Genomic DNA, 27,206 nt, shown 5'->3' on the forward strand with positions numbered 1-27,206 from the left:
TTAGTAAACTCTTCAAATGGATAACAAAATTACATTCTTTTACAAAATTTCATTTAATGTACCATACAATTCATAAGAACACCATCTTTCTATGAAAGAAGTCAATACATCATTCATGAGTGGAAGTCCATGATTACAACAAACCCATAGAACCAGGAATGTGAATCCATTGCAATTGAAGCTCCACTTCACCACATTCCACATTTCTCAGTCTCAAACATAAATCTTGAACAACCTTTCCATCCTTCCATATAATACGGCTCTCCTGTGATAAGCAGTTTTTTTTGCTCGGCAACATTGTTTGGATTATTGTACCGCTTGGAAGATCTTCCAAGTTCATCTTTACAGCTTCTATATATGGTCTAATATCGAACTCCGCATCTCCCATTTTGTCATCTACGGTGAACGTATCCTTGTCGAAAACTTCCTGCAAATTACTCATAAGATGATGACTATGAGGAGAGGAAATGAATTATAACTTTTCATGTTAAATTGGGTAAATTTGATTCCATCAAACTTTGAATTCTTATGTAACAAAAATTATGAGGGAAGGTACAATAAAATTAAGAAAAAGACCGAATTAGTTCTGTTTCTCATCCAATCTGAACTTTTAAAATCTTTCTCATACTAACCATTTATTTATGTTTTTAAATTTTAATTTAAATCTAATAAGTTAACCTCTTGATGAGTTGTTCGTTAGATTTACTTTTCAATGCAGAACAGTAGACATGCTAACAAAATCAATAGTTTTCAGCAGAGTTATAGACTAAATGTAGAAGAAATCAGCACCAAGTGATAGCTAAAATATTCTCCAATCATCTTTTACTAAAACCAATAAAAGCAAAGAATGTTTAAGAGAGATTCTATTGGCACACCAACTTTTACTTACAACAAACCGATTCTTTTGAAAATAAACAGCTGTCTGCATATAATTTATTGTGTTACAAGTAAAATTTCGTGTGTTAATAGCAGCTCTCATGTTTAAACTTGATCATTTTATCTACTTAAACCCAAAAATATAAATTTAAGGTTTGAAACCAGTCTTTAATTTTAGAACTTGTGCAAGTGCTCATAAGTTACTTGTGAAAAATCAGATTCAATTATTCTAGGATGATCGATTACAAGAAACCATAAGGTTTATATAGAGCATAAAATCTTAAGGAAATCTAATCTAATTTAATTAGATCCATTCTTATCCTAATCATAACGGATTCTTAACCTAATCACATAGATAATGATTTGGTGTATAACATTTCACCTAATAACAGTGCATTATTCATATACTCTAACACCCTTCCTCAAACTTTTTTGATTGCGATGAAGGATCGATGTGAGTTTGCAAAATCTGAAACCTTGAAACTAACACCTCCAACTTTGATCTCTGTCTTTGATGTGTGATCTTGCTTCATGAACAAGTGTTGATGATGAAATATCTCGACGATTATATGGCCTATATCGTAGCAAAGAAATTTAAAGCTGAATGAGCAACCTAGAAGAATCAAGATTCGAAGGTCTCTTTTGGACCTTAACAAGACTCAATGTAGACGCCCATGTGAGCTCAAGTATTGGCCATTGCCTCTTCTAGGTCTTATATGGTCTCAATATGGCTCCATTGTGGGCTCACCGATTTGTCTAGTTTGGGCGTTAATAACCCTTTTTTTTTCTTCAAATGGGCTGAAACATATAGTTTTGAACGAATTTGATCATGGGCTCCTACAGCTGGGCTAGTTTTGGATAGTGCGCAGAGAACTAACTTGAGGATTGGAGGTTCTAATTGGTGGTTTCAAGATTAAAAGTTGAAAAGTTGCTTTGCATTTATGGGTGTGATTGGCAAAAGACTGGAGGATAGTGCTGGATTAGGCTAAAGAGGAATCATGGACTGATAAAAAACATGGTGATATTTAGACAGTCACTCTCCATATGGCTTCAATGCACTCTTGCAGATGCATCCGTATTTCTAGTGCATTTTCCTTTCTTCTCACTGATGGAACCAAAAGCATCAGATTGCTCACAATAGCCTTATTGTCTAGAGGTTTCCTTGATCCACAGTCCATGCTACATTCAGCTGAAACACTTGAAAGGTAACTAGTCAAAATCAAACACCTGTTGATGACACTTCGTTAAATGGACTGGCAGTGATTAGTTGCTTTTGTTTTGCATAAGACGGTGGTTGTACATAATAGGTGAATCAGTGTAAAACACATGAGGCGGATCCGCCAGTGTGGTGGTACCATTGCCAGCCGAAGAATAGCACATGCCAATGGATTACCCGTTCAGATACTATGTGAAATAATCAGATTTGATTATTCAAGGATGATCAATTACAAGAACCCATAAGGTTTAGATAGAGAACATAAAATCAGAAGGAAATCTAATATAATCTAATCAGATCCATTCTTATCCTAATCCTAACAGATTCTTAACCTAATCACATAAATAATGATTTGGTGTATCACATTTCACCTTATTACTGTGCATCATCAATATACTCCAAGATTACTCAATATTAATAGAAGTATAATTGTTCTTTTGGAAAATTGGACTTTATACACCTACATTTGAAGGAAATAACCAGCATGTAGAGGACAATACTTACAAGCTTCACTGAAACATCGGGATCTGCAACACAAAATGTTAACTCTTCATTCCACTCTGGATTGAGACTCTTTTTCATCACACTGGTCTTCAATTCCTGTATCAAATTTATACAATATGAGAATAAAAGTATAAAACACAATCAAATTAATAGGAGACATGGCTTGAAATAGAATTAAATGGAGGGACAACTAGATTTCAAGATATAATTTTTTTTTTAATTATCAATTCTCACTTTCTATGTTCAACTCAATATAGTTGATGATCGCCCTTTGGATCGACTGAGATACCTTTTGGATTTCAAAGAGATACTCGTTCTCTCAAAATGTTATTTTGTCATTATTGAATCTGATCAAGGAAGGAACAAAGGGAATGCCATACACTTGGATGTGAAAATGATCTATCCAAGTCCATGCATGAAATTTTATAGATCAAGTTACAAGTTTTCTATGAAATTTATCCACGGTTTCTAAACAGCTATCCAAGTGGGTGGAGGATTTTCCTTACACATAACCCTAAAAAAATAATCATAAAATTCGATGAATTTGAGAAAAAATAAATAAATAAATTGTTTGTAAGGGCTTCATTTGTTATTTTTTTCCTAAAACCCTCCAAATTCTACCTCTCTCCATCTGCCCTGTTTTCTTCTTCTTTTTCATTTCAAGGTTCATTGGCCTTTTTTTTTTTCTTTTCTGAAAACTTAATTCTTTCCTAAAGAAACGTCTCCTTCAACCTTTATTCCTCTTCTTCAAAATTTATATTAAATGCCATTTTTCATTTCCAAAAGAAGCTTTATTTTTACCTAAAATCCCATTATCTTCAACCTCTAGGATAAAATTTCAACCCTTTAATGTCAAGGCATATCTTCCACAACTATCAAATCTCAAAAACAAGATAGCGTCAGGGAGGTTGAAGATGATGAGTTTTCGGGAAGAAACCAAAAACATCATTTATATAATCCCTCATTCTTCTTTTGAATTTTTTTGGGATTTATCCAAATTAAATAGAATTGAATGACCGATAAAAAAAAAAAGAAGTCAAATTGAACCCCTCCCCCCTCTAAACCATCAAATTATTGGTGAATCCTACCTTGGTTACCATGTTCATGACATGTGAGCCAAGCCCTTGTCTACCTCAGCACCAACCTAAATCAGTTGGAAAATGTCAAAACCTATGCACTAATCCAGAAGTAACACATCAACTTTCTTTAATTGGAGACAATTTTTTTTTTGAATCGGCTGTTGTGATCCAGAGAGGAACTAAAAAATTGAATCTTATGAAGAAGGGGATGGTGCATAATAGGCAGAATCCTTAATTTGTAGATTTTGGACTCATTTAAAATATGGGTTTTGGACTAATTCTTCAATAGAAAATTACCCAAAGTAAGAAAAATCCTTTGATACAACATCCGCAACGAAAATCAGTGATATGTTCCTTAATGGAAAACAACCCAAAGTAAGAAAAATCCTTCGATTCAACAACAACGAAACGACAACGAATCAATCAATGAATAAAAATAAAAATAAAAATAAAAATAATAAAAAAAGATATGGGTTTTGGACTAATTCTTAAATAAAAGATTATTCAAAGAAAAAAACCCTTTAGGGAAAACAGATATGGGTTTTGTTTTTTTTAGGTAACAGAAGACAGGATCCAAACATGGCTCAATCAGACCCACAAACTGAAGAAACACATCATAATGTTGATCAACCATGAACAAGAAAATAAAATATGGAACAATAGAAACCAATTAAATAGGAATCACAAACAAAATAGAGCTAAGTGACGAGTAGGCTGGTTTTCTAATTTCACCTGTTTGCCCATCTTGATCACAATATAAGGATCACTACTACGATGATCACGGATAGCAAGATTAATGCCTCGATGAACTCGAATTCTAAGAAGATCCAGGTAATTTTCCATTAAACAATGAAGCAGAAGCAAATGAAGAAGAAAAAAATACAATTAGGATAGGTAGGTGACGACCTTCAAGTTTGAGAATCCATTGAACAAGTCAACAAGTCCTCCGTATACATATTTTAGGGGAAATTACTTAAAGGGCCCTCGCAGAAGGGTTTCATTTTTTTATGGAGGGTAAGGATCACTTGAAACTTCACCTTATCTTCTCTGAGGGACATTTCAGATTCTAAAGACATGAGTACTTCCAAGAGAAGGTCAAAGAGAGAGAGAGGTGAGAAAGTCTCTAGGTTTTCAAGACTAGTGAAGTTGCAGTAGTTGCTTGTGGTACTTTGCATTTAATATTTGGGTGACTAGGTCAAATTTAGCTTTTGTAAGGATTTCAAATATGAGTCCCGTTCGGCACCCAACCATTTGCCCAATCATTTTTGTTTTACATGGGTTAGAAGTTTTGGAATAGACTGATTTTTGGTGAGGAAAATCTCTACGGTTAGGAGATCATTCTCATAAAAAATCAGCACATTCCAAAACTTCTAATCCCATAAAAAATGATTTACAAAAAATGGACGATCCACGATTTTACAACTTGTAAATATGAGGTTAGAAGTTTTGGAATGAGCTGATTTTTAGTGATGATGATCTTCTAACCGTAGAGATCATCCTCACCAAAAATTAGCCCATTTCAAAACTTCTAAACCATGTAGGACAAAAATGATTGGGTGTTGAACATTTCCCTTCAAATATATATATATATTTCCCAGGTAAGTCTTTGGTTCATCAATTTCCTTTTTGATAATAGACTTACCAACAAGTAAAGCTTTAAGCTTTTTATTTTTATCTCCTCTCGTTGTGACCTTGGCCTTGAGAAAACCATTGCTTAGTTTGAGTTGTAAGCTATCAAGCTAAAGAAATATGCATTAGCTTGGTGGGAGCAATTGAAGACCTAACGAGAAAGATTGTGGAAATAAATATTACTTCCTAGGATAAAATGAAGGAATTAAGGAAGAAGTTCTTGCCTGAAAATTATCTTCAAAAGTGGGACATGAAAATGTATAATTTAATTTTCAACAAGGAAGCAAGTCGATTGATGAGTATACCGAGGAGTTTGACCTACTTATGGTTCCTTATGGGTTGAAGAATCAGAGGAGCAAACTATTGCACATTATCTTGGTGGGTTGCGAAGGGATATTCATGATGTTGTTAAATTGCAGCCTTATTGGACATATGATGATATCTATAAGCTGGCCATCAAGGTGTAGAAACAACGAAGATAAAAGTCTAGTAGATTTGGGAGTGGTTCTAGTAGCCGTGAACCCCAACAAAAAGAGCCATTTACGAGGCCTAGCCTGAAATTGTCAACACTAATAACAAGATGATAAAGTGTGTCAAATGTTTGGGCTTGGGTCGTTTTGCTTCAAAATACCCAAATGAGAAGTTCATATATCTGGTTGAAGAAGTAGAGACAACAAAAGAAGATGAACCTCCAATCTTTGATGATTACAAAGATGATGAGGTCACCTGGAGTAACCAAGGAGAGGCTTTTGTGATTCAAAGGATCATGAATGACTCGAGTTGAAGAAATTGATTGATTATGTAATAACATCTTCCACACAACGTGTCAACCTATAGGAAGTGTAATTTGATTATAAATGATATTAGGCATTTTACATGCATCTACATGAGGCTTAAATTTTGAGATTTACACTCCCTGCACGCGCATGGAATGCGGACACGCGTATTAAGATTTTCTGACAGGTTAGCCCCAAACACAATGGGTTGCAGTCTCACGATGCCTTGGGCCCCCATGTGCGCGCGAGGCCCAGACTCTCTCTCTCTCTCTCTCTTTCATACACTCAAGCAATAAAAAGAAAATGATTATTTATAATTTGAAAACTATTCTTAATTTATCTTATGTGGGACTAAAGATTTGAAGAGTTGTCTTTACAACTCTTATAACCAAGAAAGCAAAGAGAATCTTTGACTTTTAATTTATACAAAAAAGGAAAAAAAAAAAAAAACTCTTTTAGTTTATATTCCACCAAATAAGGAAATCTCTACTCTTTATAAGTAACACTCAAGAGGTCTTGAGTTCAAACCTTATCCTTAAAATATATGAATAAAACTATAAATTTTATAATAATTTAATCATATATGGAGGGAGTTGTGACAATGTGGTCTCATAAGAGAAGATAGAAGATAGAAGATTTGAAGCTGAAACTTGAAAAAATGCCATCACCATACAAGCTTGCACAATTCAAGAAGGGAAATGAGGTAAATGTTGATAAGTGATGCTTAATTTCATTTTCTATTGGTAAATCTTATCAAGATAGTGTGTGGTGTGATGTTGTGCCAATGGATGCTTGCCACCTCTTTTTGGGAAGACCATGGCAATATGATCAAGGGCTGTCCATGATGGATACAAGAACACTTACACATTTTGGAAGGATTAAAGTGATCTTGGGTTCATCTAAGAGGGATTACACACCTAAACCCGTCAAGAAGAAGGGTGTTAGTTACCTCTCCATGGCTGAATTTTTAAACAAGCAAAAAATAACAACTGTGGAGGCAGATTTTGTGATAAATCGACATCGATCACGATTTTGACATTCAAATTACAAAATAATAATAATAAAAACATGAAAAAATAGGGAAGACAGATTTTTTATGTGGTTCGGCAAACATGCCTACGTTCATGGGTTGGGGAGTCGTTTCACTATGAATTTTACGGTTACATAGCCTCCTCTCCTTCTTCCTTTACATTTTTCTCTCTTTTCCTCCTCCCCTCTCCCTCTTCTTCTACCTTCTTTTTTTTTACAATGGCCTCCAGGCTTTTAAATAGAAAAATCCTAAGAAGAGTCCTAACCCTAATTGGGTTACAATTGACCATATTGCCCTATCCAAATTAACAATTACATAAAAAAAGAGGAAGAATCCTCTTAAATTAAGATTCTTCCTTAATAAGATAAAACTCTTCAAATAATTACACATGTTTACCTCGGGATGCATGTTAATAGTACGAATGAACAATAGACGATTTTATCCCTCCACATAGCTCCCTCTTGAAGGTGGAGATCGATGTATTGAGATCCACCTTCAAGAAATATTTCTAACTTGATTGAGCACCATCGAATTATTATGATTCTTGATCCCCTGAGATTATTTTTTGCGAACTTGACATTAAACTTAGTTGGACTCCCATAATAAGTAGATGTTTCAATAATAGACTTGACCGTGAGCTGGACTTGATTTCCTTAATGAGCCAAAACTTTGATAAATGATAGAAGAACTAATCGAAATCCTAGATCGAGCTGGATCCTAAAGTGATCTAAGATTTTGATAAATAATACCAGAATCGATCAAAATCCCAGATCGGGTTTAGATCCCAAAACGATCCAAGACTTAGATAGTAGAATAACCGATCGAAGTCCTAGATAAGGCTTGGATCCCAAAAGGATCCAAGACTTTGATAAACAATAGAATCGACCGAAATCCCAGATTGGACTTGGATCCTAGAATAATCTAAGACTTAGATAAATAAAATAATCAACCGAAATCCCAGATCGAACTTGGATCCCAAAATAATCCAAGACTTTGATAATCAATAGAATAACCAATCGTATTGGATTTCACATCACTCACTTCATAGAGTAATGCTCGGGTCCGGGAGAAACCGACCTTATTAGGATTTCGTGTCACTCACCTCATAGAATAACACTCGAATCCACTAGAGGACCGACCTTATTCAAATTTCGTGCCACTTACCTTATAGAATGACACTCGAATCCACTGGGGGACCGACTTTATTTGGATTTCGTGCTACTCACCTTATAGAGTAATACTCGGGTCCACTAAAAAATCTACGTTATTCAGATTTGGGCCACTCACTTCAAAAGTAATACTTGGGTCTACTGGGGAACCGACCTTATTCGGATTTCGTGCCACTCACCTCATAGAGGGACACTCGGGCCCATTGAGGAACCGATCTTATTCAGATTTTATGTCATTCACCTCATAGAGTGACACTCGAGTCCAGGAAGAACCGACCTTATTTGGATTTCGTGCCATTCACCTCATAGAGTGACACTCGGGTCCAAGAAGAACCGACCTTCTCGTTTTATAAAATTTTTACTGAATTGACCTAAAAAGTTTGAACCAACGGAGATCACAACGTTCATAGAATATAATCATTTTATCTTGGTGAGTTAGAATTATGGGTTGAACCTCTCACCTCAACGAAGTCCTTAAACTCAATCAAGTTAGGTACGAGGTTAGCCCCCATACTACTTTTAAATCGAGTCTCCTCAAGTAACAAATTGGGTTACATGGGACCTTTATTACGAGCTAGAACTAAGCCCCCAAACATACAACAATGGGTTATTAATTGATTTATAAATTAAGCTACTTAACTCAATGGAGTTTGAAGACTCGACTGAGTTGGGAATAGAATTAGCCCCCAAATTTATTTGTTAATCCGACCTTTCTAATAAAAATTTGGTTCAACACAAATAAGCCCCCAAGCATACTAATTAACCATGCATATCTCCTAAGGAATTGGACTTAAACTAGGCCCCCAAGCATTTAAGTATCTTAATACAATATATCGGTTGACTTAGTTAAGTTGACAGTTAAGTAACTCAATTCATCAAGTCTAGTTTGGATTAAGCAATAAACGGTAAGTCTGAAAAAGTTATTTGCAAGACCATACCTTAAGGGTTGTATATATATGATGCCTCATTTGCTGCTTCTGTGATGTGTTGGGTTCCTTTCACATATATAATGTATGCCCTTTGATAAGTATACAAAACATACTGGAGCCTATCTATTGTGTTGAAAAGCACAATGAAGGTGTCACTGATGGACACATAGAGCTGTTGGTACTGATCCTTTAGAAATATGAATTAATCTACTTGTAACATATATTCCATGGAGATAACAACCCTTGAGAAATATGTGTTTGGGGTTGGCAAGTCTTGAGAAATATAACTTTTGTCTACACGTGCCCTACTCATAAACCTGGTCGTATGAAAATGGACCTGGTGTTATCATACTACAAAGAACATCAACCCAAAATGGATATATTTTGTAACAGGTCTTGCACTACTACCACCCAAATAATTTAATTAATTTTGCCCAACACCTTCCTCTATAGAAATGTTTATGTTACCTTAGATCTGACAATGTAATCTGCAAGTAGTAGAACACCATCATTTGTTTCACGTACATGTGTGAATGCAAGCATTCTTTCCATCTTCCTCTGCACATTAACCACACATGTGAGCCCCAATTCTTTTTCACACTAACCTTCCTCCACCCATTACAACAGCTTTGTGCGTACATCGCAGCAACCGACTTGGTTTCACATTAAACCTTCCTTTGCACGTTTGTTTCCTCAATTTACACTTCAACCTTAGCTTCATATGCACAACTCTTTTTCACCGTACATAAAAGCCTCAAAATAGATCACAATCAACAAACTATGACCAATCTTAGGAAAGGTTAGATTGGAAACTCCCAATCTGTAGTCCCCCCGATTTTAATTGAGATATTGACTATTTGATGTGGTTTCTCGTGATTTCTTATTCGATTCTTACGGACGACGCCAATTGTGGAGGTCGATTTTGTGATAAATCGACCTTGATCACGATTTCAACATTCAAATCACAAAATAATAATAAAAATATGAAAAAAATAAGAAAGCAATGATTTTTTACGTGGTTCGGCAAACGTGCCTACGTCCACGGGCTCGGAGAGTCGTTTCACCATAAATCCCACGATTACATAGCCTTCTCTCCTTCTTCCTCTACCTTCTTCTCTCTTTTCCTTTTCCCCTCTCCCTCTTATTCTACCTTCTTCCTATTTTACAATGACCTCTAGGCTTTTAAATAGAAAAGTCCTAAGAAGAGTCCTAACCCTAGTTAGGTTACAATTGACCATATTTCCCCTATCCAAATTAAAAATTACATAAAAAAGGGGAAGAATCCTCTTAAATTGAGATTCTTCCTTAATAAGATAAAATACTCTTCAAATAATGACACGTGTTTACCTTGGGATGCGTATTGATAGTACGGATGAACAATAGACAATTTATCCCTCCACAACAACCATATGTATGTTTTGTTTGGTAAGGAAGAGAATGTTGGAAGTTCAATTCCAAAGAAAGTTGAGCCTTTGATGAAAGAATATTCTAATGTTATCCTTAATAAGTTATTAATTGGATTACAGCCAATGAGAGATATTTAACATCAAATTGACTTCATTCCGTGATCAAGTTTACCAAACAAGGCAACATACCAAATGAGTACTAATGAGCACAAAGAATTGCAAAAACAAGTGATGGAGTTGATTAACAAGAGATTGATTCGAGAGAGTATGAGTCCATTTTCTTTTCTGGCATTGTTGACACCAAAGAAAAATGGGACATGGCATATGTGTGTGGACAGTCGAGCGATGAATAAAATTACCATCAAATACCACATCCCAATTCCTCGATTGGATGATATGTTGGATATGTTGGCTGGTTCTCGGGTCTTTTCAAAGATAGACTTGAGGAATGGGTACCATCATATTAGAATCAAGCCGGGGATGAGTGAAAGACTACGTTCAAGACAAGAAATGGTTTATACGAGTGGATGATAATGTCATTTGGTCTTTCAAATGCACCCAGTACTTCCATGCGTTTGATAAACCAAGTGTTTAGACTTTATTGGCAAATTTGTTGGGGTGTATTTTTATGATATATTGGTGTATAGTGTGGATGAAAGTCAACATATCGAATAACTTAAACATATTTTGGAGATGTTACATGAGCGAAAGCTTTATGTGAACTTGAATAAATGTGATTTCATGTCTGATTGTGTGATGTTTTTTGGTTATGTTGTATCTTCGGAGGGCGTCAAAGTTGATCCAAGTAAGGTCGAGGCCATTCTCAATTGGCCAACACCTCAAAGTATCCATGATGTAAGGAGTTTTCATGGTTTGGCATCATTCTATCACAGGTTCATACGCAATTTCAGTTCTCTAATAGCTCCCATTACAGATTGCTTGAAGGGTGGGGTGTTTGAGTGGACTGATGTGGTTGAAAAAAGTTTCCAGCTTGTAAAAAAAGAAGATGATAGATACACCTACCAAATTTTAAGAAAGTTTTTGTCGTTGATTGTGATGCTTCACATAAGGGCATATGGTTTGTCTTGAGCCAAGAAGGTGTCCCATAGCCTATTTTATTGAAAAGTTGAATGAAGCTAAGTAGAAGTACTCGACTTATGATGCTGAATTTTATGCCATTGTCCAAGCCTTGAACATTAGTGTCATTACCTATTTCAGAGAGAGTTCATATTATATTCTGACCATGAGGCATTAAAGTACATCACTGGATAGCATAAGTTGAATGCACGCCATGGAAAATGGGTGGCCTTTTTGCAAGAATTCTATTTTATCCTTCACCATAAAATGGGTAGTAAAACAAGGTAGCTGATGCATTGAGTAGGTCTATGTTACTAAGTACCATGCAAGTCAAGGGGATTGGGTTTGATATCTTAAAAGAACAATATTAATCATCCCATCTGGTTACAGTAATGGAATGTGTGCTCTAGTAGGTCTTTCGTTGCATCAAAAGTTTCGAACTTAAGTGAGTAGAACACTCTAGGTGGCTCGACTGCTAGTATCGTAGATGAGAATGGCGACCCTCTGATCTCCCAAATTACACTTCTTACATAATGCCTAGAATCTGCTCCCTGAGCATTACCATTATCCCTCTTTTGCAGCAACTCCTCTACATCTTCCCTCGTCATGGGATTCTGAGCTTCAGAACTTCCTTCTTGTGTTCCTATGCCCGTCGAGTTAATAGTATGCTCGACATTAATTCAACAAACCTCCAGTGGTGAAGGTCGCTGCCTGCCTTCCCCAACTTTTGGATCTCTCCCTATTTCAATTCATTTACCCTAATCTCTTCTTGAGCTCATCATTTTCCCTTCTCATAGTCAAGATCTTGTTGTTTTGCTGTTCAAGTCCTTGTCACCTTTCTGTCCTCATATCTATTAGTAAGTAATGTACTGTCTGCAACGGATCATGTTGGATGAGTTGTTGACCTTGCAAAGGGTTCGCTGCTTCTCTATTTTCATTCTATTTTGTCCTTACCATTATGGTCGTTTCTCCTTGTAATGAATCCCACGGATGACAACAAATTGTAGATACAAAATTATGTATTTCCTTGAGATTCCCACTGAATGGATGGTTATTTTTTCCCCTGCCCCTGAGTATGGTTGCAACAATATCTTTCTGATGCCCAAATCAGAACATTAGTACAAAAATAATGTAGTCTTTAGGGGAGAAGAAATTGCGTACCTTTTAGTACCGATTACCCTTGTATTTATAGGGGTTCCAACCCTAGGATCTTCCATGATTTCTTTCTTAAATTTCACCCCTTAATTGTTTTAGTAGTTCCCCCTTATTAAGAATGTATCTACCCCTCATTTCATGTGGATTTATCCCTTCTGGTCATGGATCTCCTATAATCTTTGTGAGTATGATCGAATCCATGATTTTTGAAAATTTGATTGATCGAATTTGCCATCTATGTTCTGGCCTACCTCTCTTCAAATTCTAGAGTCAATTTCCCTATACATCCGAGTTTCTTATTCAATCGACTTCCCATCTTCCAACCTTTTCAAGAAGTGAGATTCTATAAGTTGGATTCTTCTTAGGTATCCCACGTGTTACCCTTTGGTTCCATACAGAAAACACCCTCCACAATGAGCAACAGTCTAGAAAATTTCTATATAATTGGAAACCGTCCCTTTCCCAAACGTAAATCTCCTAGCTCCCAATCAATTTTGACTATGTTATAAGGATTGGAATATTGTTGCTTCCATTGTTTTGATCTTTTATGTTACAAAAGTAGATGAAGAATCAAGGTTCAATTTATTTTATTACATCTATATCTATCCTACAGTGGTGGATATTTATATTCTTCAAACGAGTATTTGAGATCTAAATCCAGCTTGTACAAGGTTACCTATGTTCTAGGAAAGAGACTCTTTGTTTAGGCATGAGATTGAGATGGTGGTGATGTAGAGGCCATATAATTGTGGAGACCCGATTTCTTCTTTAAATAAACCTAAAGACGACTTTCTGGTTTCTCGTCCATTGTGGATAGGGTTTGAGTACTGTTAATAGGCCCATTTAGTTATTTGACTTGATCCATGTTTAGGATTGTACTCGAGATTGGGAACCCATCCGACCTAATGACGTATATTATCAATTTTATTTATAATAAATATATGAAAATTTATGGCCCAACCCAGTTTCTACATAGTTGTATTTTTATTTAGCTTGATCTGCTCATTTGATAGGTAGAGCATGACAAGGATTTTGAGGTCCGACTAGTATTGGGCTGTTACATCTTAGACGGGCCCATTGTGGCCCTACATGAGGAGTATTGATATCTAGCTTAAAATCTCAAGTAAGATCAGCTCGGATGTCTATTATTTGAGTTAAATTTGATAACTCATTAGTTGATTCAATTTAATCAAATAAATATATACTAGAATTATTTTACATTTTCAAATATTTTACAATTGAAATTGTATTTATTTGTTATTTTTTCCACAAAAAATAAAAAATAAAAAAATTAAAAGAACACATACACACCCCATCACCACCTCAACCTCCTATGAAGAGTTTCTGAACTTGATTTAATAAGTTCGCTCAAATGTGGTTTATTAGCACGTCGACTCTAAAATTGCAGTTACGTGGAGTTTATTATTATCAATTGCTTAATGACCTCTGTAGATGCACTTTTACGCACTACCTCGAGAGATTATTCGAAGACCTATAACTCGGTGGGACTAGCAACAGGACCACTCCGACTATTAAGTTAGAATTAATGTCAGGCTATTAAGGGGTTCTTAGAGTTAAGTTTTTTTAACCTTTAGTTTGAATTGCTCTTGGGTATTTATAGGAATCTTGACTAGTGGATTTCGAGGTATTGGTGATGATTAGTGCTAGTGTTGTTGCACCTGCCCTCTGACCTGACAACTACAGGAGTTGGCACAACTGCTCTGATAGCTCTAGGGCAGTTGCAACCGATTTACCAGGCCATGAGTTGTCACATCTATCTCTTCCTTGTCAGTGCTGTTACACCTGTCAAATCACCACCAAGCTTGGTATGACATGATGTACGCGGTGGGTCAGATGATATTTCTTATGGTCGCCACATGTTGTAGCTCTAAGAATCGCCCTCCACAATACCCCCTCTCAAGGTCTTGGACCTTAGTCCGAGAACCCGAGAAATATAATAACTGCCACGTGGCCTGCTCGTATTGGGTGCTGAATTTATTTGAGTGCATTAAATTCATTGATTTGAAACATTCGACCGTTCACTTTTCGAGGTCGACGAGAGGCATGATTGTCCTTGTGAATTGTGCTCCCAACAGTTTAAGTGAGCGACGCATTTATGATATGCTTACACGTGGGACTCTGTGAGCGGTTGATTATGCACGTGTGTTTGAATGGTCGCATCGCTTCTGATGGTAATAAATGTGTCGTAGTTCTCATTATTACTCCGTTTTTCGAGAGAATCTCGACTTTTGATTTGAATATGCATCTCGAGGTATCTTCTCCCTATATATACCCCATTCCTTCTCCTATTTCATTTTTACCTTTTGACTTCTCTACTTTTGCTTGCATTCTTAGTCTTGCTCTCTCTCTATTTCTTTTACACCTCCGTGTGACCTTACAAGCTCGGTTGTAGCGAAAACTTTCGTTCAAGCCCTTATCAACTATCCCAAAGCTCTTAGTTTTTCTCAAGGTAACAAGGTCAAGGCCCCCTCCCCTTTCCTCTAAATCCTTTTCCTCCACCCTCACTTAGCCTTCACAATGGCCAGGGGGAAGTCTTATTCCCCCACCCGCCCTTCGGTGGATGTGGTCTGGGGTACATTTGGTATCCCAAGCAATGTGGGTATGTCCTATGTAGACGAAACCTCACTGCTTCGAGACTGCCCTCCAGGTACCATAGTGATGCACTGGGGGCAACTAAAAGTAGGCCTCCGAGTTCCTTTGACTAGGCTAACTCGGGAGGTACTTAATTTTTACATGAGGGTTCCCGCCCAAATGAGCTGGAACTTCTTTCGTCTTATCCATGCCTTCGAGCAAATGAACGGTAGACTAAAAGAAAGTCTCCAGCTCGGACTCCTGGACGTCAGGGCCCAATTTACCCTAAAGAAGTGCCCGAATATGCCGGGCTTCTTCTACCTATCTAAGAGGAGAGGGAAGTCGTCCTTGATCGAGCTCCCCAACTAGGACAAATAATGGTTTCTATTCCCGATCCAATTGTCTGGTCAATGAGAGAGCGTTCCAGGGGACGAGCTTCCCCCTCTGGCCTATCCCTCCTTCAACCCCCAAGGTGAGTTTTATTCACATTCTCTTTTTATTGTCTAATTCTTGTGTGTAGAAGCGTTCACTTATTTCTTTTTACTCTTGCAGGTCCAAGTAAAGATAAGTTCCCCAGGGATTCAGTAGTAATAACACATCTCCTATTGAAGCCCGAGCTTTATTACTACGCCACCGTTTCCTTTCTTTCCTTCAATCGACCTCTGCCCCCAAGCACCGATGCTCAACAATCTGGGGTCGAAGTTATGGCACTTCACTCCAATCGACTAGCCCCCACTTTGGAATCCAACTCTAATGAGGAGATTATGGGGGTGCAACCGACTCTCCTTAGAAAAGAAGAAGAAGAAGAAGAAAGAGAAGAAGAGGAAGATCACCAGCCTCTTCTGAAGAGGCTGAAGAGGGGATCCGACCCCTGGTCTTAAGACACTGCCCGTTCTCCTTCTCCTCCAACTCCCACAGGTCCTACTCATCCACCTACTGAGCCTTCTCAGACCTCCTCGGTCGGGTTGGGACAACAAGAATTCCTCTCTCTGCCTTCTCCTTGGGTAATGAGCCCCATGGTGGAGGGGGGAGGCTAGTAACCAATCAAGATTCGACTCTCTTGGATCCTGCGGTAGCCTGAGCTATTTTTGAGGCATCATCTCTTTCGAGGGATGTCGACAAGACTAGCCGAGGCTTCGTTGTAGATCTAGCCAAATTTTATAACGATGCGTTCCGAACTCTGGCCACTGTAAGTTTCTAAACTTCTTTCTTTTTATTTCTCAACTAGTATGCTTGTTTCCTCATGAATTTTTAATTACTTATCTCCTTTTCTTTAGGCACAACATGCTATGGCGAAGTTGGGCCAGTCTCGGGACACAACTCTGGCCGACCTTCATATAGTGGAAGGTTGGATCAAACAACATGAGTATGAAAGGGATGCTGCTGTGGCAAGTTCCCTCAGGCTCAAAGTTGGCTTGGACAGTGCACTGTCCGAGTTGGAATAAAATAAAGAGCAATTAACGTCGATTGAGGGGAAAGTCATTTCCCTTGAGGTACTTGTCCAGGCCAAGGACATGGGGAAAGAGAAGGCATTTGAAGAATAACTTGCCTCCCTCCAAGCCCAATTGGATGCTTCAGAGGAAGCTTGGGAAAATGCCTACAACAAGCTAAAGGCCAAGTTGAAGAGGTTTGAGGCTGCTGAGAAGAAATTTACTGCCGTTCCTGAGCATGTCCCTGAATCATCCAATATGCCCATCGAAGAACAAGCCCCTGAGGATACTACTGTTCATGCTAACGTTGAAGCCTAGTTTTCTTTTTCTTTTGATATCATCTCTTTTTTTTATTTTTCTTTGTAATTATAATTGTATTCCTTTATCTTCTTTTTGGATGTAAACAAACTTTTCTAGTAGTAAAAATAGACATTCTTGAAATGACTGTCTTTTTCATTCATGCACTTCACTATTCTATCTTAATTTTTTGTTTAATCGTTATACGTGATCTTATAAACGATGTAATAACTCGAGATATATGGTTCGAACATACCTGACCTTAACCTCTTAGCCATGTTATAAACCGAGCAAATGACTTGCTTGTTTTCAACGTGTAATCACTCTGACCTAACTTTCATGCAGTCACTCTGACCTAACATTTATTTCAAAGAAATAATCATTGGCAAGTAGCTTGGTTATGATATAATCAACTTGACTTAATTTGGGCTCAAAGCAATAACTTGAAGTAAACGACTTTGACTAAAAATAAGCATGGTTGGGCTCGGCACCAGTAAAGGACCAAGGCTTTTCGCTAAACCAACCCCTCGGTTGGGCTCGACACCAATAAAGGGCCAAGGATTTGTTTGAATAACTGCATGCGTCTTTGAATAAATGACTTCCACTTTATTGATAGAATCTCTTGAGATTGAAAATATTCCATTGCGTCTGGATTACATCTCTTGTTGTTGTTTCTAAATAATATACCCTTGCTTTTCCGACTCTACTTACATTGTAGGGTCCCTTCCAATTTGCCTCGAGCCTTTTACTATTGACCTCTTTTATGTTGGAGAATATTTTTCGCAAAACCATGTCTCCGACCTTGAACTCCCTTCTTCGCACTTTCCTGTCGTAAGACCTCTTTAGCTGGTGGTGGTACCATGCTAGCCTTTCTGTCACTCTTTCTTGTGTCTCGTCCAACCAGTCTAAGTTCCGAGCTAACATCTCCTCATTTAGTTTAGTGTCAACTACTTGTGTTCTTGCAGTAGGGACTTGTATTTTGGTAGGTATGATGGCCTCAGTTTCGTAAGTTAGTGCGAACAGAGTGAATTTTGTTGCCTTCCTAAGCGTTGTTCTGTGTGCCCATAGTACATTGTACAACTCGTCTACCCATCTTCCTTTATGTTCGAAAAGCGTTTTCTTCAAGTTGTCGAGGATTGTTTTGTTGGACGCTTTTGCCTGTCTATTACCTTGTAGATATCTCGAAGATGACTAGAGCGACCTGATCCCATATTCCCTATAGTATGATTGTACTCGATTAACTTTGAATTGTGTTCCATTATCCGAAATCAATGCATAAGGGATTTCGAAACGTGTTATGATGTGCTCCCAGTTGAATTTGATGACTTCTTCCTCCCTAATTCGAGTAAGGGGAACAACTTCGACCCACTTAGTGAAATAATCTGTAGCCACTAAGATGAAAAGCTTACCCTCCTTTCCCTGAGGTAATGACCTGACAATGTCCATTCCCCAGATAGAGAAAGGCTAGGGGGACTTCATCAGATGAAGCTTGTTAACAGGTTGGAGGTGCCTATGGGCATATTTCTAGCATTTATCACATATTCTGACGTACCTCTTGCAATCCTCTTGCATCCTTGGCCAGAAGTAACCTTAGGTTGCTATCTTATTTCCTAGCGACAATCCTTCTGAGTGGTTGCTACAGATCCTTTCATGAATTTTCGTTATTATAAGCTCGGATTTTACTGCGTTAAGGCATTTCAAGAGTGGTCCTCCAAATGACATTCTATACAGTTCTCCTCCAAAAATTGTGTATCTTTCGATTTGGTATAGTAGTTTTCTAATCTCTTTCTTGTCTTGTGGTAGTTGTAGATACGTGATTTTCTTCGTTAGGACGGCCACATCTACGATGAATTGGAGTCGCCACCATTCAAGTTAAAAGTGGGTGTGAATGGGCACCCGATGTACATTTTTTCAAAAAAGTAATATTTTGGTATTAGCGACTCGCGAGGGATAAGGAACTAATCGAACCTAGGATTCAGGTAAGCGGCTTGATTGGAGAAAAGGAAAGGGGTTAGGCACCCTTTTCTCCCTGCTAAGTGGCGGTAACCTCTACGTAACTCGATCATTTTGATTTAAAAAAAAAATTGGAAAATAAAGTGCCACGTGGAAGTGTTTGTACCCTCGATAGGGATTCATTTTCGGCTTGATCATAAGGTCATTTCATTGATGGAAATGACCCTTATGAACCTTTAGCCTTGGGGTCCACTCCTTTAAAAATAAAAGTAAAAGAGTAAAAATGGGGTATTAGAAATGGGAGAGGGAGAGGATAGAGAGAAAGGGGATGCTTTGAACCCACCTTGAAGCTTCAAGTTCTTCTTTTCTTCTTCTTCTTCTTCTTCTTTTAACTTTTCTTAAGTCCTTGGTGAGTTAAGAGTGAAATTTTACTTTTTTAGAATATGTTATGAGAGATTAGTGAGAAGGAGTAGAGAGAGTAGGTTTTTTTCTTAGGGAGACTTGGTAATACTTGGTAACCCTTTTTGAGGTGAGGGGAGGGGTATTTATAGTGTTTGGAGGATGGCTTGAGGGGTATAATGGGGTTAAAGGTTGAAAGAATAGAAAATGGCATGGGTTTTAGAAGTGAAAGGTATGAAATTAGGAGTGTAAGTTAGGGTAGTTGTGTAAATGAGGGAAATGGGTTGTATTTCAACCCAAATGGTTTGGATCCTACCCAAATCCATTTGGATAGAGTGTTTGGTGGGATGAGATGAGTGATGGTTGATGGGGGGAGTGGGGGTGTAAGAGGGTTGTTTGGAGAAGGAATGTTAGGTTGGTTGAAGAGGTGAGGTGTTTGGATTTGGAAGGATGGGTTGTGTAAGAGGTGGGTATGTTGGTTTTTGGGAGGAGAAAGGGGATGATGCCATGTGACAATCATGATGAGAGGGTGAGGTGATGAGATTAGTTGATTGGTTGATGGGGGGTTGTTTGATTAGAGAGAGAATTATGGGTTGGTTGGTTGGTGATGAGGGGGGTATGGGTTGAAGTGATTTCATTGGAGTGTTTTAAGGAAGGTGATGGGTGTAGATGTGGTTGGTTGTGATGTGGGTGGTTGTTTGATTGAGGAGGATGATAGATTAGGGTATGTTGGGTATGGGTAGTGATGTGGTTAGTTGATGATGTTTAGATGATGGGGATAGGTTAGGTTAGGGAAGGGTATGGGTTGAGGTGATTTTGGAGAGAGGTGAGGTGGGTTAGATGAGTTGTTTAGATAATGGTGATGGGGGTAGGTGATTAGATGAGGGAGGTGAACGGTGGTGATGACATGTGTCATCTTTTGGTGTTTGAGAAGGTGATTAGTTGATGTGGGTAATGGATAATGGGTTAGGGTGGTGGGTTGGATAATGGATTGGGTGTGGATAGTAGTTTGTGGATTTTTGATATATTGGGCTTGGGCTTTTAGAGGGTTGTAGGCTATTTTGGTTTGGATAAAGTTTGTTTTGGGTTGGATTTTGAGGGTAGGTTTGTTTTAGGGTTTAGGTGGTGTGGAATCAATTCGAGTTAAGGGTAAGGTTAACAAAATGGGTTTAGGAAAGAGTTGAGGGCTTGTAGGCCTTATGTAGGTTTAGAGTGTTTGCGAACTTCGAGGCGGAGCGGTGGAGGATAGATGAAAGGTAGGTATCCCAAGTCTTACATTTTTAATTTTTTGATTTTTTTGAGATTTTTGAAATCATTGATTTAATCAAAAATGCCGCGTGTTGGCGAATCGAGCCTTTTGGGCCCGTTTGGAGGATTTTATCGATTTTTTGAATGTAAGCATGGAGCGGTGATGTTGAACACATGAGGGATGAGTCACAACCCTTTTACTAGTCCCCTTAGACCATTGGGTGGTCTTAGGGACCTCGGTTCAATCAAAACTGTCATCTTTTAATGTTTTGGGCCTTAAAGGCCCGTTGGCCTATTTTGTCAGAAAATCGATATTTCGAGTGGAGCGGGGTAGAAGGGAGATAGCCGAATCCTTTTGGTGGACCTACTAACCCATTGGGGGGTGTTAGTGGTTTGGATTTTGGCAAAAATGTCAGATTTTAATGTTTCGGGCCTTCGAGGCCCGTTGGCCAAATTTATCGGAAAAACATTATTTTTGGGCCCTTTCGAGTGAGGGCCAGTTCAAATTGAGGTGTCTACAGTAGTGTTTTGGTATGCAGGTATTCCACATATTTTTGCATCCACCCCAATGCTCATCCTACTTGCGCATTCTTCTTCCTTGCCATCTATACATGCTCTTGACTGGTATTCCACGGGTAATACTTGACTCTTTGGTTCTCCGAGCATGGATCCAATAAACGCCAATGAATCTACATTCCTGTTCTCATTTATCGGGATTTTACATATTTTTATTTATGTGAATCTCTCGACCTCTCGTTGTACTGTTGGTAGATACTTCGCCATTCGTTCGTTCCATTGCTTCATACTTGTCATTGCACTGGTTTGCCACTAGTTGCGAGTCTGTAAATATCGCAAGTCGGTCAACTTTCAGCTCTTTCACCATTTTGAGCCCATTGATAACTACTTCGTATTCTGCCTCATTATTCGAGGCTTCGTACCTGAGCTTTATCACTTTCTCCAACCTATCATTACTCGGTGTTACTAATACTATGCCAACTCCTGAGCGGGAGTAATTTGACGAGTCGTCAATGAACATCCTCCATCTTGCTTGCTTACTTCGTACTTTATTTCATTTATCGTTTCGTCTTTCTTCTCTAGCTCTTTCCAATTGGGATCTTCTATCGAGAAGTCTAATAGGAAGTCTGCCAACACTTGCCCTTTTAAGGTCGTTCGTGCCTCGAACTGCAAGTCGTATTCTTCGAGAGTTACTGTCCATCTTGCCATCCGCCTAGACTTCTCTGACCTATACATCATATCCTTCAATAGGTAATCTGTCACTAGCCGGACTCGATGTGATAAAAAATAAATTCTAAGCTTGTGTGCCGAGTAAACAAGGGACAATCCCACTTTCTCAGTCTTGGTATACCTGACCTCTGATGGACCCAACGTCTTGCTGACATAGTAGATCGGATACTCCCATCCTAAGTCGACTTTGAAGAGAACCAAACTTATGGACGTCGCAGCGGCAGCTAAATAAATTCCCAGCTCTTCTCTTTCCTCTGGGGCATTGAGGATAGGCAATTGACCAAGATAATTTTTTAAGTCGAGGAAGGCCACCTCACACTCCTTATTCCTTGCGAATCCCTTCCCTTTCTTTAGTAGGTTGAACAACAGTTGGCATGTATCTGAGACTTGGGAGATGAATCTGTTTAACGCTGCGATCATTCCTGCTAAAGTTTGCACCTGCTTCTAGCTATTCAGGCCCGGTATCTCCATCAGGGCTCGGATTTGGTCAGGATTAGCCTCAATGCCCTTCTTGGTAATGATATGTCCGAGAAACTTTCCCAAAGATACACCGAACACACATTTCTTCGGTTTCAGCTTCATTTGAAAGTCCTTCAATCGATCAAACGTCTTCCTGAGGTTTACTTGGTGATCTCCTGCTCTTTTACTTTTCATTAGTAGATCGTAAATGTATACCTCAACCGTCTGTCCGATTAATCCTTCGAACATTTTGGTCACAAGTCTCTGATAAGTCGCTTCCGCATTCTTCAGGCCGAACGGCATGACTGTAAAACAGAACATTCCTTGTTCGGTTATGAATGATGTTTTCTCTTGATCCTCTGTTAAAGGGATCTGGTTGTAGCCTGAATATCCATCCATAAAGGACATTCTCTCATGCCTTACTGTAACATTAGCCAATCTGTTGATCCTTGGCAGTGGGAAACTATCTTTTGGGCAGGCTTTATTGAGATTCGTGAAGTCGATGCATACCCTGACCCTCTCGTCCTACTTCGGTACTGCCACTATGTTGGCTATCCACTCAAAGTAGTCAACTTCCCTGATGAATCCTGCCCTCAAGAGTTTTTCGATCTCCTCATTCTGTCCCTGCCTTGACTGAGGTGATAATCTCTTGGGCTTCTGTCGAATCGATCGGAATGCAGTGTCAACATTCAACTTGTGGCATGCAACCGAAGGATCTATTCTGAACATTTCGTCAAAAGACCATGCAAACAAGTCTTTGTTTGTCTTTAGTAACTGCACCAGGGTACTCCGTTCTTGCTGTAACAATTTTGTCCCGATGCTAATTAGATGTTCCCCATGAGTACCGAGGTCCATTACTTCAACTTCTTTTACGGATGCTATTTGTTCCTGCCATAGTTCGTTCTGTAACTGCTATAACATATTTTCTTCAATAGATGACTCCTTCTTTTTCCTCTGAGGCTAGGTACCATGTCTCCTTTCTGGCTTTAGAGTCAAGTGAAAACACCATTGTGCCATCTCTCGATCTCCTCTAATTTCCATCACTTCTTCTCTGCTCGAGAATCATATTACCTGATGGTAAGTGAACGGAACAACCTTCATCTCATGTATCCACTTCCTCGTGAGGATTGCATTATAACCTGAGTCAACATCACTACCTTAGATCCTACTATGACTGGTAGGGTGATCTCTCCTGTAGAGTTGCTCGGGGCCCCATTGAATCCTTATACTATAAATTGAGTTGGCACCAAGCTATCTGATATCCCCATCTTCTTGGCAGTAGCTAAGAAAAAGATATCCACTACGCTTCCGGCGTCCACCAGTATTCTTCTAAGATATACGTTTCCAACTAGGAGGGCTACGACAAGAGCGTCTTGGTGAGGCATGGTCATCCCTCTCAAGTCATCCTCGGTGAAGGTTATCAACTCCTCCCCCACTGTTGGGTTAGTTATCTTAGTCATGCACACTCTTAAGGTTACACGGTTCATACCAACCTCGTGCCGAATTTTCTTTACTCTTTCTCTCTAGCAACCTTCCGAGACTGTCTTTCTGATTCACGCTCTCCCACAATTGTGTGCACCACCCTACGTCTTTCGGGCTCTCTGCCTTTCTTCTTTGGCCTGCCGAGGTGGCAACATTCTATTATCCTCCCTCAAAGTGTCTCTCTTTCCTCTACTGGTGGAGGATGTGTACTTTCTAAGCTTTTCGTCCTCAACCATATCCTGGATGATATGTCGCAGTCTGTAACAATCCTCGGTTGGATGGTCCTCCGCCCTGTGGTACTCACAATATGGTTTTCCTGGTTTTCCGCAGTAATCCCAAGGTGGTTGAACAAATCCGGGATCACTTTTGATAGACCTCAATATCACAGATAGCTTCTCGTTCAGTGACGTGTATACTCGGCCTCTCTTCCACCTCGACTTCTCCTTCGGACCTCATTGTTTTTTCTTGCCACCCCACTCTCTTAATTCGATAACTGCTTTTTGTACTGTTGGTCCTTCACTATTCGTGATTGTTTGAGTTCCCCGACCTCTACTTACCTCCAATTCTTCAACTAAGATATATTTCTCCACTTTCAAATATAAATCCTTGAGCCACATGGGGTTGGATTTTATTAGTGATTCGTGAAACCGAGTTCTCACGATAACAGGTGCAACATAAGCAACGCATGCGATTGCCTCGTCTATACCTTCGATAGCTGTTGCCTTTGTTCATAATAGGGTAACAAAAGACTGTATGCTCTCGTGGGACTCCTGGTATAGATTAAAGAAGGTGTTAACCCCGACCTTCTTCTTTCGTAAATTCACAAATTGCCCAACGAACATTTCTTCTAGCTCAGAAAATTTAGATACTAACCCAACTGGCAATCCTTAGAACCAGGCCATGGCTCTGTGCCTGAGGGTAGATGGGAAAAGTTTGCAAAACAGAGAATTGTCATTTTGATACAGTACCATTTGATTCCTATACTGAAGGATATGATCCATGGGATCCTTAGTCCCGTCGTACATTTCGAATTTTGGTGGGTAGAATGTTCTTGACGGATCTGAGCTCATTATTAATGCTGAAAATGGCATCCCTTTGAGTTCCCGAATCGCATTTTGAGCCTTCTGCCCAAGATCCTTCCCCCGAGAAAATTCCTCATCTCTCCTCCTTAACATCTCCTCGACTTATTTTCTTGTCATTAAGTCCAGAGCTATAGAACTTCGTTGCTGCGTCCTTACTGCTGTAGAGTCCACTGTTCAATCTGCTTTCGTCCTTTTTGTCGTTCCGATAGTGTGATCCTGACTTTCCTCCCCATCAAAACCTCATCCAGTCCTGGTCCCTTCACCCAACCTCTGCCTGAGTTCCTCATTTTCCCTCCTAATGGCTGTGATTTCATCATTCTACTTTTCTAACCCTCTACGCATCTCTTCCCTCGTTTCTGTCAGCAAGTTGTACATCGCAAGCATGGGATCTTGCGATGTTGGAGGTGAGTTTGCTGGCAAGGGGATTTGATGACTCTCTACATGCTTCACTTCTAGCTCTCCCCATCTTGGTCGTTTTTCTCCTTGTAAGCTTCCCACAGATGGCACCAAATTGTAGATGCACTTTTACGCACTACCTTGAGATACTCTTCGAAGACGTATAGCTCGGTGGGACCTGCAACAGGACTACTCCGACGATCAAGTTACAATTAGTGTCAGGCTATTAAGGGGTTCTTAGAGTTAAGTTTTTCTAACCTTTAGCTTGAATTGCTCCTGGGTATTTATAGGAATCCTGACTAGTGGATTTCTCGAAGTATTGGTGATGATTAGTGCCAGAGTTGTTGGACTTGCCCTCTGACCTGACAACTACAAGAGTTGACATAACTGCTCTGACAGTTCTGGGGCAGTTGCAACCGATCTGCCAGGCCATGAGTTGTCACATCTATCTCTTCCTTGTCAGTGTTGTTACACCTATCAAATCACACCCAGTTCGGTATGACATGATGTACTCGGTGGGTCGGATGCTATTTCTTATGGTTGCCATATGTTAGTAGCTCCGAGAATTGCCCTCCACAACCTCGATATGACATGATGTGGTCGGATGCTATTTCTTATGGTTGCCACGTGTTAGTAGCTCCAAGAATTGCCCTCCGCAACCTCCAATCAAATATCAGAAAACTCTTTAATAGGATAACTGTCAAATTGAGTGAACTCGACTGCTAACAAGTTGGAACAGATGAATAATATAAATATGCGAAATTTATGAAATATTTTGAATATTTTAATATCCTATAATTTTTTTTTAATTTTTTTTCTCTTTTAATCCACTGAATTTCAAATTGACTTGGCTGAGTTATTGAGTCCACTAGACTAAGTTGGCCAAAACGAGTTGTATTGCCGAGTCAATTGTGAATCAAATCTGAGCCGACCCTTCCGAATTCTTAAAAAAATAACAAAATAAAAATAGAGTAAAACCTTTATGATCCAAAAGTCCAAATGAACATTCTATCTTGCACCAAAGAAATAAATTCTTTTCAAACATTTAAAATCATTTTTACTTTTTCAGAAAATGACAAGAACAAAACAAATTAAATTTTGATTAAATTACACTTTCACCCTCTCAGAATTGAAACATTATGTAATATTTCGAGACAATAAATAAGGGGGATGGTTCAAAAGTTAAACTAGAGATTGGGGTTCCCTGCTCCCATCGTTTTAAAATTAGGTTTTGCATTTGGTTTCATCCATGTCAGATACCGAGTCATCTTGGACAAGTTTTTTAAAACATTTGAGATGTCTCGTTCAAAAAAATGAACGTGCTATTTATATCTCATCCAAAAAATTGTCTTGTCTACCCATCTCGTCAACGCCTGATATCGAGATGACTTAGGCGATACGTTTCGGTGTTGGACGAGTTTTGAAACCATGCTCCCTCCATTCGTGTGGTTAAAATTGGGTGGCCTCCCAACCCTAAGGAGTCCCATCCCTAAGGATGTGTAGATATTCTGCGATTTCAAAAATAAAATAAAACCATTTAAGACAATCTTATACATGATGATTTTTTTATTTTGATCTTGGATCTAAACTATACATTATATTATTATATTACTACATTATGTTCATTTACCTGGGTCAACTCAATGAGTCACGAAGTTGTGGGCTTGTGCAACAGAAATATTTCTAAAAAAAATGTTTAAAACAATTTTATTTGGTGTGGTTAAGATGATATTTATTTATTTAACTTAACTACACTTCTCCCTTTCAAACGGACATG

General features: G+C 38.7%; 1 protein-coding gene across 2 annotated transcripts; it reads right to left on the minus strand.

Moving 5' to 3' along the window:
• On the minus strand, positions 1-4,780 carry LOC147394097 (protein C2-DOMAIN ABA-RELATED 4-like). 2 transcript variants are annotated; one of them, XM_086454675.1, is made up of 3 exons: positions 4,408-4,780; positions 2,597-2,692; positions 1-427 (listed from the first exon to the last, which is right to left on the minus strand). In XM_086454675.1, exons 1-3 carry the CDS (start codon positions 4,516-4,518, stop codon positions 134-136), a joined length of 501 nt encoding a protein of 166 aa, XP_086310801.1. In that variant the 5' UTR covers positions 4,519-4,780; the 3' UTR covers positions 1-133. The 2 variants fall into 2 exon arrangements, with proteins under 2 accessions (XP_086310801.1, XP_086310802.1); XM_086454676.1 differs by lacking the exon at positions 4,408-4,780 and adding an exon at positions 3,685-4,021.
• Positions 4,781-27,206: the final 22,426 nt, after the last annotated feature.

The sequence above is a fragment of the Akebia trifoliata genome, chromosome 9 (assembly GCF_017979445.1).
Source record: "Akebia trifoliata isolate Shusen 1 chromosome 9, ASM1797944v1, whole genome shotgun sequence".
In the NCBI taxonomy this organism is placed as follows: Eukaryota; Viridiplantae; Streptophyta; class Magnoliopsida; order Ranunculales; family Lardizabalaceae; genus Akebia; species Akebia trifoliata.